Source organism: Palaemon carinicauda, chromosome 29 (genome assembly GCF_036898095.1).
Source record: "Palaemon carinicauda isolate YSFRI2023 chromosome 29, ASM3689809v2, whole genome shotgun sequence".
NCBI classification, from domain to species: domain Eukaryota; kingdom Metazoa; phylum Arthropoda; class Malacostraca; order Decapoda; family Palaemonidae; genus Palaemon; species Palaemon carinicauda.
This window is the reverse complement of record NC_090753.1, coordinates 65,919,249-65,933,246: the sequence shown is the minus strand read 5'-3', so window position 1 is coordinate 65,933,246 and position 13,998 is coordinate 65,919,249. Positions and strand designations below refer to the sequence as shown.

Here is a 13,998-nt window from a genome sequence, read left to right as displayed (position 1 = left end):
CCCTGAATCTCCATTCCTGGCCGTGAGTCTCCATTCCTGCCCCTGAGTCTCCATTCCTGCCCCTGAGTCCCCATTCCTGCCCCGAGTCCCCATTCCTACCCCCGAGTCCCCAATCCTACCCATGTGCCCTCAATCCTACCCCTGAGTCCCCATTCCTACCCCTGAATCCCCATTCCTACCCCTGAGTCCCCATTCCTTTCCCTGAATCCCCATTCCTGCCTGTGAGTCCCCATTCCTACCCCTGAATCCCCATTCCTGCCCGTGATTCCCCAATCCGGCCAGTGAGTCCCCATCCCTACCCCTGAATCCCCATTCCTGCCCGTGAGTCCCCAATCCTGCCCGTGAGTCCCCTTCCCTACCCCTGAATCCCCATTCCTGCCTATGAGTCCAAATTCCTGCCCCCTGAGTCCCCATTCCTACCCCTGAATCCCCAATCCGGCCCGTGAGTCCCCAATCCTACCTGTGATTCCGCATTCCTACCCTGAATCCCCATTCATGCATGTGAGAGTCCCCATTCCTACCCCTGAATCCCCAATCCTGCCCTAGAGTCCCCAATCCTGCCCGTGAGTCCCCAATCCTACCCCTGAGTCCCCATTCCTACCCCTGAATCCCCATTCCTGGCCGTGAGTCCCCAATCCTGCCCCCTGAATCTCCATTCCTGCCCCCTGAGTCCCCATTCCTGCCCCTGAATCCCCATTCCTACCCCTGAGTCCCCATTCCTACCCTTGAATCCCCATTCCTGCCCGTGAGTCCCCAATCCTGCCCGTGAGTCCCCATCCCTACCCCTGAATGCCCATTCCTGCCCGTGAGTCCCCAATCCTGCCCGTGAGTCCCCATCCCTACCCCTGAATCCCCATTCCTGCCCATGAGTCCTCATTCTTGCCCCCTGAATCTCCATTCCTGCCCCCTGAGTCCCCATTCCTGCCCCTGAATCTCCAATCCTGCCCGTGAGTCCCCATTCCTACCCCTGAATCCCCATTCATGCATGGGAAAGTCCCCATTCCTACCCCTGAATCCCCATTCCTGCCTGTGAGTCCCCATTTCTACCCCTGAATCCCCATTCCTGCCCGTGAGTCCCCAATCCTGCCCGTGAGTCCCCATCCCTACCCCTGAATGCCCATTCATGCCCGTGAGTTCCCAATCCTGCCCGTGAGTCCCCATCCCTACCCCTGAATCCCCATTCCTGCCCATGAGTCCCCATTCTGGCCCCCTGAATCTCCATTCCTGCCCCCTGAGTCCCCATTCCTGCCCCTGAATCTCCAATCCTGCCTGTGATTCCACATTCCTACCCTGAATCCCCATTCATGCATGGGAAAGTCCCCATTCCTACCCCTGAATCCCCAATCCTGCCCGTGAGTCCCCATTCCTACCCCTGAATCCCCAATCCTGCCCTAGAGTCCCCAATCCTGCCTGTGAGCCCCCAATCCTACCCCTGAGTCCCCATTCCTACCCCTAAATCCCCATTCCTGGCCGTGAGTCCCCAATCCTGCCACTGAATCTCCATTCCTGCCCCCTGAGTCCCCATTCCTGCCCCTGATTCCCCATTCCTGCCCTGAGTCCCCATTCCTACCCCTAAATCCCCAATCCTGCCTTAGAGTCCCCAATCCTGCCCGTGAGTCCCCAATCCTACCCCTGAGTCCCCAATCCTACCCCTGAGTCCCCAATCCTACCCCTGAATCCCCATTCCTGGCTGTGAGTCCCCAATCCTCCCCGTGGGTCCCCATTCCTGCCCCCTGAATCTCCATTCCTGCCCCCTGAGTCCCCATTCCTGCCCCTGAGTCCCCATTCCTGCCCTGATTCCCCATTCCTGCCCTGAGTCCCCATTCCTACCCTTGAGTCCCCAATCCTACCCCTGTGTCCTCAATCCTGCCCCTGAATCCCCATTCCTACCCCTGAATCCCCATTCCTGCCCCTGAATCCCCATTCCTACCCCTGAGTCCCCATTCCTACCCCTGAGTCCCCATTCCTTTCCCTGAATCACTATTCCTGCCTGTGAGTCCCCATTCCTACCCCTGAATCCCCATTCCTGCCCGTGAGTCCCCAATCCTGCCCGTGAGTCTCCATCCCTACCCCTGAATCCCCATTCCTGCCTCTGGGTCCCCATCCTACCCCTGAATCCCCATTTCTGCCCCTGGGTCCTCAATCCTGCCCCTGAGTCCCCATTCCTACCCCTGAATCCCCATTCCTGCCCCTGAATCCCCATTCCTACCCCTGAGTCCCCATTCCTACCCTTGTGTCCTCAATCCTACCCCTGAGTCCCCATTCCTACCCCTGAATCCCCATTCCTACCCCTGAGTCCCCAATCCTACCCCTGTGTCCCCATTCCTACCCCTGAGTCCCCATTCCTTTCCCTGAATCCCCATTCCTGCCTGTGAGTCCCCATTTCTACCCCTGAATCCCCATTCCTGCCCGTGAACCCCCAATCCTGCCCGTGAGTCCCCATCCCTACCCCTGAATCCCCATTCCTCCCTCTGGGTCCCCAATCCTACCCCTGAATCCCCATTCCTGCCCCTGGGTCCTCAATCCTGCCCCTGAGTCCCCATTCCTACCCCTGAGTTCCCATTCCTGTCCCTGAGTCCCCAATCCTACCCCTGAGTCCCCATTCCTACCCTTGTGTCCTCAATCCTACCCCTGAATCCCCATTCCTGCCCCTGAATCCCCATTCCTACCCCTGAGTCCCCAATCCTACCCCTGTGTCCTCAATCCTACCCCTGAGTCCCCATTCCTACCCCTGAATCCCCATTCCTACCCCTGAGTCCCCAATCCTACCCCTGTGTCCCCATTCCTACCCCTGAGTCCCCATTCCTTTCCCTGAATCCCCATTCCTGCCCGTGAGTCCCCAATCCTGCCCGTGAGTCCCCATCCCTACCCCTGAATCCCCATTCCTCCCTCTTGGTCCCCAATCCTACCCCTGAATCCCCATTCCTACCCCTGGGTCCTCAATCCTGCCCCTGAGTCCCCATTCCTTCCCTGAGTCCTCTATCAACTTTAATAGACCCTGAGAACCATCTGCCAGCTCCATACCTTAACTGCCTTTTGTTATGTCACTTACGTTAGGTCACGTCTTTCATCACGACGACTGCCTTAATGGACTAATGCAGGAAGCGAGTTCAATGCTTTAAAGACGTAGGAAAAGTAGGACACTACTTTAATGCGATTCAGGTCTTGGGTGTTGGGGGGTGTTCTAACTGACTATTTGGAAGGGTAACAGATCAGATTTGACCTGGAACAACTATACTCAGCTTCGAGCTTTTGCTCAGAGAGTTTATGCCTCAACTGAAAAGGAGTACAATTTAATCATAAAAGAAACCCTCTCTGGTACAACTCAGGAACATAAATGGTGGTCTACCCTTAAATCTGCACTCTTTGGTGTAGATGCAACAGTTCCTCCTTTACTTAAACCAGATGGCTCAGTCACTCACTGTCCAAAGGAAAAGGCAACCCTTTTGGCTGATGTTTTTGACAGTAAACAGAGTAATGAAAAACTTGAACTTCCTCATTCCTGTTTTCCTGAGGCTAAACTAACTAGTTTAGCTTTTCGATCTCGTGAGATTAAAGCTCTGTTGATGGACCTTGATGCTTATGGAGGTGTAGACCCTAATGGTATTTTTCCTTTGTTTTTTATAAAGACAGCAGATTTCTTAGCTCCAAAGTTATCTGTTATTTTACGCAAGTTAGCAAGAAGAGGAGCTTTTAGCACTTGTTGGAGAATTGGTAATGTTACTCCTCTATGTAAATGTGTTTGTGGTAGCTCAAGTCCCACTGATTACCGCCCAATTTCCATAACTCCCATATTATCTAAAGTTTTTGAACGTCTTCTGGCAAAACGTCTTAATAGGTTTGCTGAAGGTAATCATCTATTCCCTAGTTTGCAATTTGGTTTTCGGAAAGGCCTTGGAGCATGTGATGCCCTTCTTACAATCTCCAATGCAGTACAGAAATCCCTTGATTGTGGTCGGGAAGTTCGTATGATTGGCCTTGATTTTAGTGCTGCCTTTGACTGTGTTAATCATGAGGCCCTTGTTTTCAAACTGAAACAGTTGGGAGTGGGGGGGTCGTTTCTTAGCATTATTATTGATTTTTTAAGTAGTAGATCTCAAAGAGTTGTTGTTGATGGGCACCATAGTGAGTATAGGAATGTGATATCCGGTGTTCCACAGGGTAGTGTTCTTGGCCCATTACTTTTCATACTATATACACATGACATGTGGTTTGGCCTAGAAAATAAGCTTGTTGCATATGCAGATGATGCTACTCTCTTTGCATCAATTCCATCACCTGAATGTAGATCTGGGGTTGGTGAATCCCTTAATAGAGATTTAGCTAAAATTAGTGCATGGTGCAAATTATGGGGTATGAAGTTGAATCCTAACAAAACTCAAAGTATGATTGTAAGTAGGTCAAGGACGGTGGCTCCTCAACATCCGGATCTCAGTATTGATAATGTTTCTTTAAATTTGTATGACTCTTTCAAAATTTTAGGCGTGATTCTTGACAGCAAATTTACTTTTGAGAAACATATAAGGTCTGTGTCTTCTTCAATTGCACAAAAAATTGGCTTATTGAGAAAGTCTTTTAAGATATTCGGTGATCAATCTATTCTGAAGAAGTGTTTTAATTCTTTTATTCTACCTTGTTTTGAGTATTGTTCTCCTGTCTGGTCTTCAGCTGCTGATTCTCATCTTAATTTGTTGGACAGAAACTTACGGTCTATTAAATTTCTTATTCCTGATCTAGATATTAATCTCTGGCACCGTCGATCAATTAGTTCATTATGCATGTTGCATAAGATTTTTCATAACTCTGACCATCCTTTACATTCAGATCTCCCTGGACAATTCTTTCCTGTTCGTAATACTAGGCAGGCAGTTAATTCTAATAGCCAGGCCTTCTCCATCATAAGACTCAATACTACGCAGTACTCTAGAAGTTTTATTCCAGCTGTTACCAAGTTGTGGAATGATCTTCCTAATCGGGTTGTTGAATCAGTAGAACTTCAAAAGTTCAAAGTTGGAGCAAATGCTTTTTTGTTGACCAGACGGACATGAGTCTTTTTATAGTTTATATATGACATTTTTGTTGTTGACGTTGTTAATAGTTTATATATGATATATCTCTTTTGACATTACTTTTTTAGAATGATTTATTGTTAATTTGTTCTCTTCAGTTATTTATTTCCTTGTTTTCTTTCCTCACTGGGCTGTTTTTCCCTATTGGAGCCCCTGGGCTTATAGCATCTTGCTTTTCCAATTAGGGTTGTAGCTTGGATAGTAATAATAATAATAATAATAATAAGAGGTAAACTTGTGAATTTTCTAGGCAGGTTTTAAACTTATGTCCTGAGGGCTATAAAACATTCTTCTATTGTCAGTTGATTGTATATATATATATATATATATATATATATATATATACAGACAATTTTATGTTTATATTTAAATTTTCCAAGACCATGATGGTCATAAGAAATTGCAATAATCTTGATATAGATCCACGAAAACCAATAAATCATGATAATCCGGTGATCACGACTATAAAATAGCCTCCCCGGCTCCAGCGACTGGCTTAGGTTCCTTAAATCAAATAATATAATTGTAAATATAGTCTCTGGAATCGACTTCCCAAAACTTTTTAAATGTAGAGCCGTATTTTCGAAAATGAAATAGCTGTGCATTTCTCGATGTTTTCCGGACAGCACATCTGAGGTGAAATGACGTGACTGGAATAATTCCAAGATTTACGAATTCATGGCGTTGGGGTGGGGGGGGGTGAGATTTGTAGACAATGGGAGCAGTGGCACCAAATGCACACCCTGGCTCCCAATTTGCTTTGGTGTGGAATGCTGCATTTAATGCCTCTAGGTATGTTTCATGCTTAAAAGCACAGCTCTGGGGGTATACAAGCTCAGTGTTCGCTTGGGAGTGTTCACAAACAAACCCATAACACATTTGGGTTTGCGACTATTTCAGCATTTCGAGTAGCTGTTTAGGCAATATCTCTATCTCTCTCTCTTTCCTCTTCTTACTTTTACCTCTTTTCTTATTTCCACTTTTACTCTTTCCCTTAATTCTACACCTATTCTTTATTATTATTATCATTATTATTATTGCTATTATTATTATTTTTGTTATTTGCTAAGTTACAATCTTAATTGGGAAGGAAGATGCTATAAGCTCAGGGGCTACAACAGGGAAAACAGCCCAGTGAGGAAAGGAAACAAGGAAAAAATATATTTTAAGAACAGTAACAACATTCAAATAAATATCTCCTATATAAACTATAAAAACTTGAACAAAACAAGAGGAAGAGAAATCCAATAGAATAGTGTGTCCTAGTGTACCCTCAAGCAAGAGAACTCTAACCAAGACAGTGGAAGACCATGGTACAGAGGCTATGGAACTACTCAAGACTAGAGAACAATGGTTTGATTCTTGCCTCATGTTTACTCTCATTCCTACTTTTTCTACGACTTTTAGTATAACTTTGGTCTTAAAACTCTCATTAGAAGACAGTAAGTGTTTCCCCAGGACACGAGACCGAAATTAAAAGAAAGGATAAACATTGAATGGAGAGCATTTGGTAAACAAAACAAGATTATAAAATGCAAAATGTCACTTTCTCCCAAAATAAAAGTTTTTAATGATATAGTTTTACCAATATTAACTTATGCATCAGAAACTTGGATCTTTACTAATGCCGTAGAACATAAACTAGTTACAAATCAGACTGCAATGGAAAGAATAATGATGGGAATGACACTAAGATACAGAAAAAGATCAAGATGGATACGAGAGCAAACTAAAGTAGAGGATATTCTAACAACATTTAAGAAAAATAATGGACATGGGCAGGGCATACAATGAGAATGACAGCTAATAGATGAACACTTTAAAAATACCAGAATGGGTCCCTAGAGATTGCAAAAGCAGCAGGGGAAGGAAGAGAAGACGATGGATTGACGAACTAAGAAAGTTTGTGGGTGTGGACTGGCATAGATAGACCATAAACAGACGCAAGTGGAAGTACATGTCTTGAGGTCTTTGTCCTGCAGTGGACTAGTAACGGCTGATTATATATATATATATATATATATATATATATATATATATATATATATATATATATATATATATATATATCGAACAAACTTACTACAGGTCTTCATGTTTCCTAATAATAGTATTTATCTAAGAATTTTTGTTTTTTATTTATAGAAATTTCTGAAAATATGCTATAATCCAAATATAATGACAGTTTGATATTTCTGTTTTAGGTATAAACATATTTGATAAACTTTTTTTTAAAAACAAATCTGGCTATGTAAATTAGAATATTGATATAAATGAAAAGTATTTGAAACGCCCCTATAATAATAAAAGAAATTGTAGAAATAAGAAATATTTATCAGTCTTCCCAATGGTTGTTTAAGTAAATGCGAATACCTATTATTCATATACAGTGGTTTCCACCCTGCAAAATCTTCCATTTTACAAAATATATTTTTTTGGCATATTGGAAAAAGGAAAAAAGCCATTGACCTTACATCTCTACCCTCCGCATGTCTCCAAAAAGACTCTTTTTCTAATAAATATTCCCGAGGTATAGATATTTCCCCTTTGGAGTGGCACGCATGCGCGCTGAGGTGATAATTTCCCCTCTGATAGAAAACGGATACCTTTTATACCCCCCTCAAAATCAGTCAGTCTCTCCCCCTCTCAGTGTTCTGGTGGCTGTGGATGAGTGTGGATGTGGCATTTGGTGTCTCTTTTGGTCGTCTGGATGAAGGCTGTGTATCGATGAGTGTATAGTTATTTTATTCGTTCATAGGCAAACTTCATTAGCCAAATTTCTTTTTTTTATTGTCTTTCTGTTGTGATAATCATGTGGGTGTTATCTCCTCTTAAGTTCCTCTAAATGCAGTTTGGTGAAAAATTAAATGGTGAAGTGTTTTTTGTTTTTAAAGTGTCAAAGTGATTTTTTTTCATTTTTATAAAGAAAATAATGATCCCAAATCTGTGAGATCATCGCTTAATCTTCATCTCTGAAACTCTGGCTTATAAGTCAGTCAGTTTTTTATTGGCAAAATGTATGTATAAAAAATTAGAAAAAATCTTGTCTTTGTGTCTGTGCTGTAGAAAAAGAAAATCGCTTTCCGTGGAGACTATTTGATAAAAGTAATCGTGAAAGTTTGTTAAAATGAGAGTTTCTTTGTAACTGGATACCCTGCTGTTTCTCCCTCTCGACTTCATCTGTTCTTAAGGTAAATATCTGACTTCTTATTATGTAGCTTTGGCCTTTGTTGATCAATTGGCTGGTTTCGTCTTACGGCATCGTCAGGAGGAGAGTTATCTGTTGATTGGAAATTTCACTATATACATACACACACAGATATATATATATATATATATATATATATATATATATATATATATATATATATATATATATATATATATATTATTGAATTTTCAGTTCAAAGTTCGACTATAATTTTCTGCTTTATATCCATTTATTAATTTGATTTATTTTTGAATTTCAAGTTTAAAGTTCGATTATATTTGTGCTTTGTTGTTTTCATTTATTAATTTTCCCTTGTTTCTTATTGAATTTTATTCAAAATTCGACTATATTTGTCCTTTATTGTGTACATTTCTTGATTTTCCTTATTATCGGATTTTTAGTTCGAATTTCGAGTATATCTCTGCCTTATTTTGTTCCTTTTTAAGTTTACTTATATAAAGTTCCAGTATATTTGTGCTATATTATATTCCTTTTATTTATATTTTTTTTATTATCGAATTTTCAGTTCAAATGTAGAGTATATTTGAACTTTATTGTGTTTTTTTCTGATTGAATTTCCAATTCAAAGTTCGAGTATTTTTTGCTTTATTGTGTTTTTTTTCTATTTTCTTTCTGATTGTATTTTTAGTTAAAAGTTCGAGTATATTTGTTGTTTATTGTGTTCCTTTTTGTATTTAATTTTTTCTGATCGAGCTTCCAGTTCAAAGTTCGAGTATATTTGTGATTTATTGTGTTCCTTTTTTATTTCATTTTTTTCTGATTGAATTTTGAGTTAAAAGTTGGAGTATATTTGTCCTTTATTTTGTTCCTTTTGTTATTTATTTTTTCTAATTGAATTTTCAGGTAAAATTTAAAGTAAATTTGTGCTCTATTGTGTTCCTTTTTTCATATATTTTTTTCTTATTGAATTTTAAGTTCAAAGTTCGAGTATATTCGTGCTTAGATTTTTAAAAATTTATTTATAGTTGAATTTCCAGCTCAACGTTCGAATATCTATGTTCTGTATTGTGTTTTTTCAGATTGAATTCCCAGTTCAATGTTTGATTATATTTGTGCTTTATTGTATTCCTTTTTTATTTTATTTTTTCTTGATTGAATTTTCAGTTCAAAGTTCGAATATATTTGTGTTTTATTGTGATTCTTTTTTTACATTTTTTTATTATTAAATTTCCACTTCAAAGTTCGAGTATAATTGTGCTTTATTCTATTCCCTTTTTGTTTTATTTTTTTCTGATTGAGTTTCCATTTCAAAGTTCGAGTATATTTGTGCTTTATTGTGTTCCTTTTTTATTTCATATTTTCTGATTGGATTTCCATTTCAAAGTTTGAGTATATTTGTGCTTTATTGTGTTCTTTTTTTATTTTATTTTTTCTGCTTGAATTTCCATTTCAAAGTTTTAGTATATTTGTGTTTTACTGTGTTCCTTTTTTATTTCATATTTTCTGATTGAATTTTCAGTTCAAAGTTCGAGTATATATGTGGTTTATTGTGTTCCTTTTTTAATTTTTTTTATTGAATTTCTATTTCAAAGTTCGAGTATATTCGTGGATTATTGTGTTCCTTTTTTATTTCATTTTTTTTTATTTCATTTCCATTTCAAAGTTTGAGTATATTTGTGTTTTAATATGTTCCTTTTCTATTTCATTTTTTCTGATTGAATTTCCATTTCAAAGTTCGAGTATATTTGTGGATTATTGTGTTCCTTTTTTATTTGATTTTTATTTATTGAATTTCCATTTCAAAGTTCGAGTATATTTGTGTTTTACTGTGTTCCTTTTCGATTTCATTTTTTCTGATTGAATTTCCATTTCAAAGTTCGAGTATATTTGTGTTTTATTCTGTCCCTTTTTTATTTCATTTTCGAATTTCCATTTCAAAGTTCGAGTATACTCGTGAATTATTGTGTTCCTTTATTATTTTATTTTTTTCTGATTGAATTTTCAGTTCAAAGTTCGAGTATATTTGTGGTTTATTGTGTTCCTTTTTTATTTCATTTTTTCTGATTGAATTTCCATTTCAAAGTTCTAGTATATTTGTTGTTTATTGTGTTTCTTTTTTATTTCATTTTTTCTTATTGAATTCCCAGTTCAAAGTTCGAGTATATTTGTGGTTTATTGTGTTCCTTTTATATTTTATTTTTTCTGATTGAATTTTCAGTTCTAAGTTCGAGTATATTTGTGGTTTATTGTGTTCCTTTTTTATTTATTTTTTTCTTATTGAATTCCCAGTTCAAAGTTCGAGTATATTTGTGGTTTATTGTGTTCCTTTTTTATTTTATTTTTTTCCGATTGAATTTTCAGTTCAAAGTTCGAGTATATTTGTGGTTTATTGTGTTCCTTTTTTATTTTATTTTTTTCTGATTGAATTTTCAGTTCAAAGTTCGAGTATATTTGGTCTTTATTGTGTTTAGTTACTGAAGTTTCAGTTGGGAGTTTTACTATATTTGTGATTTATTGTGTTTAGTTATGGATTTATTTTTTTCTGAGATTGAGTATCATGAGTGAAGGACCGAGGCTAATTCTACTACATAGATCTTTTAAGATGAATAAATAATATTCTGTTTCACATTCGATGCTTTGTTGTGGTGCCATTTGTGATGGAATTAATTCCTCTCTTTTATTACCTTTTTTTACAGTATGCAGATTTACTTTAAGGTATAAGCTGCAGTAGGCTTATGTAAATTAATTTTAGTGATTTTTTTTTTTACCATATACATTTACTTATTTGGAAAGTCACCAGTGATTTTAGACTCCTGGAGGGGTTGTAAACGTTATAGGGGTTGATCTGGCAGTGATATTAGTCTTTTGGAAGCATTTGGATTGTGTTATTGGCATAGAATAATTTGATTTTGATAATAAAATGCACCCTAATAGATATACTTGAAACATAGTCTACAGGTAGTTACAACTCGGAGGGGTATGGAAAGAATAATGATGGGAAGAACACTAAGTAAGACACAGAAAAAGAGCAACATGGATACGAGAGCAAACTTGCTACAAGTTCTGGAGCAAACTTAAAATGAAGGGAACCCCCATATGTGACTTTTTTTTTTTTTTTTTTTTTTTTTTTTTTTTTTACAAATCCAAATTCGGTTTTGGAAATTAGAATATTGATATAAATGAAAAGTATTTGAAACACCCTCATAATAAAAAAGAAATCGTAGAAATAAGAGATATTTATCAGTCTTCCCAATGGTTGCTTAAGTAAATGCGAATACCTATCATTCATATGCAGCAGTTTCCACTCTGAAAAATAATTCCATTTCGCAAAATATATCTTTTGGCATATTGGAAAAAGGAAAACGGCCATTGACCTCACATCTGTACCCTCCGCATGTCTCCAAAAGTCTCGTTTTCTAACAATTATTCCCGAGGTATAGATATTCCCCCTTTGGAGTGGCACGCATGCGCGCTGAGGTGATAATTTCCCCTCTGATAGAAAATGGACACCTTTTATACCCCCCTCAAAATCAGTCAGTCTCTCCCCCTCTCAGTGTTCTGGTGGCTGTGGATGAGTGTGGATGTGGCATTTGGTGTCTCTTTTGGTCGTCTGGATGAAGGCTGTGTATCGATGAGTGTATAGTTATTTTATTCGTTCATAGGCAAACTTCTTTAGCCAAATTCCTTTTTTTTATTGTCTTTCTGTTGTGATAATCATGTGGGTGTTATCTCCTCTTAAGTTCCTCTAAATGCAGTTTGGTGAAAAATTAAATGGTGAAGTGTTTTTTGTTTTTAAAGTGTCAAAGTGATTTTTTTCATTTTTATAAAGAAAATAATGATCCCAAATCTGTGAGATCATCGCTTAATCTTCATCTCTGAAACTCTGGCTTATAAGTCAGTCAGTTTTTTATTGGCAAAATGTATGTATAAAAAATTAGAAAAAATCTTGTCTTTGTGTCTGTGCTGTAGAAAAAGAAAATCGCTTTCCGTGGAGACTATTTGATAAAAGTAATCGTGAAAGTTTGTTAAAATGAGAGTTTCTTTGTAACTGGATACCCTGCTGTTTCTCCCTCTCGACTTCATCTGTTCTTAAGGTAAATATCTGACTTCTTATTATGTAGCTTTGGCCTTTGTTGATCAATTGGCTGGTTTCGTCTTACGGCATCGTCAGGAGGAGAGTTATCTGTTGATTGGAAATTTCACTATATACATACACAGACACACACACACACACACACACACACACATATATATATATATATATATATATATATATATATATATATATATATATATATATATATATATATATATTATATATATATATATGTTACAGTGAATCTGTATAATCAGGGAATATATATATTCTCTGATATTTTCAGGGAATGTGCATAATATCTGATTCACTCAGAGGATATATATATTCCCTGAAGTTTTTAGTGAATATACATATTCCCTGATTATTCGGCCTTATTATTATACAGATTCCCTGAATCGTGTTTGGTATGAAAGAACAATGAAATAAATAGCTGAATCGATAAACAAAGCCTTGTTGTCACAATATAAACTCGAATGTAAACACAATGTAAACCACTGAACTAGCGAACCATGGTAGGAGTCCATCTAATTACCACCTTCCAACCACGGTGCTATACCCCCCCCCCCTCAACACTACAAGGTCTGGCAAAGTTTAACTCACCAGTCATACTCCATCCTTCCTACTGTCAACACCATGGCAAATCCAACTGAGCGTGATTTAGAAGCACATTTTCGGGAAGAATTATTCCAAAGAAGTGAAGGAAAGAAATCTGTCTTGCTTCCAGAAGAACAGTATAATGAAATTATTTCAGAACTGACAGCAATTGACAAGTCAAGCAAAAAGGTGCCTCATGAATACTACCTTCTGAAGAAGTATGAGATCCTCAAGTGTGGTGATGTTCTCAAGTTGATTAGAAGACGGACTGCCAATGAAGATCCTATCTATTTTGCTACATTGGAGGATACATTCGACATTATTAAGCGTGCTCATATTGCAACTGGCCACGGAGGGCGCGATAAAATGGTAAAGGAATTATCTAAAAAGTATGCCAACATTACCCATGATGCACTATCTATTTACAAATCACTATGCATCGAATGTCAGTGTAAATGTAAGCGACCAACAACCAAAGGGACTGTTGTTCGACCTATTCTGACAAAGAACTTTAGCTCCAGATCACAAGTTGACCTTGTAGACATGCAGGCGATTAAGCAAGGCAACTATAAGTGGATAATGGTCTACTAAGATCATCTTACAAAGTTCTGTGTATTGAGACCTCTCACATCAAAACATGCTGCAGAAGTTGCGTATCAGCTGTTGGATATTTTTCTTTTACTTGGTGCACCGGAAATTCTACAAAATGACAACGGATCAGAGTTTACTGCTTGTGTTATCACAGAACTTAAGCTGCTTTGGCCTGATCTCGTAATGGTTCATGGAAAACCTAGACATCCTCAGAGCCAGGGGTCAGTTGAACGAGCAGACTGTGATATTAAAGATATGTTGGTAGCCTGGTTGAGTGATAATAATACAACAGACTGGACAGTTGGTTTAAAATTTGTGCAGTTTCAAAAAAACTCTAGCTACCATTCTGGCATTAGAAGGTCAACATTTGCTGCATTGTTTGGATCTGATGCAAAAGTAGGACTGACAACTTCAGCTCTTCCATATGATGTAATTCACTGTCTCCAAAGTGAGGACGATTTGCTGGCAGTAAT

The 13,998-nt window shown here is 38.5% G+C and overlaps 1 protein-coding gene across 1 annotated transcript; it reads left to right on the top strand.

Moving 5' to 3' along the window:
- The first annotated feature begins 5,784 nt into the window (after positions 1-5,784).
- LOC137622628 (KRAB-A domain-containing protein 2-like) lies at positions 5,785-13,525 on the top strand. The gene is made up of 2 exons (XM_068353233.1): positions 5,785-5,861; positions 13,033-13,525. The coding sequence occupies exons 1-2, from the start codon at positions 5,785-5,787 to the stop codon at positions 13,523-13,525; spliced, it is 570 nt and encodes a 189-aa protein (XP_068209334.1).
- Positions 13,526-13,998: the final 473 nt, after the last annotated feature.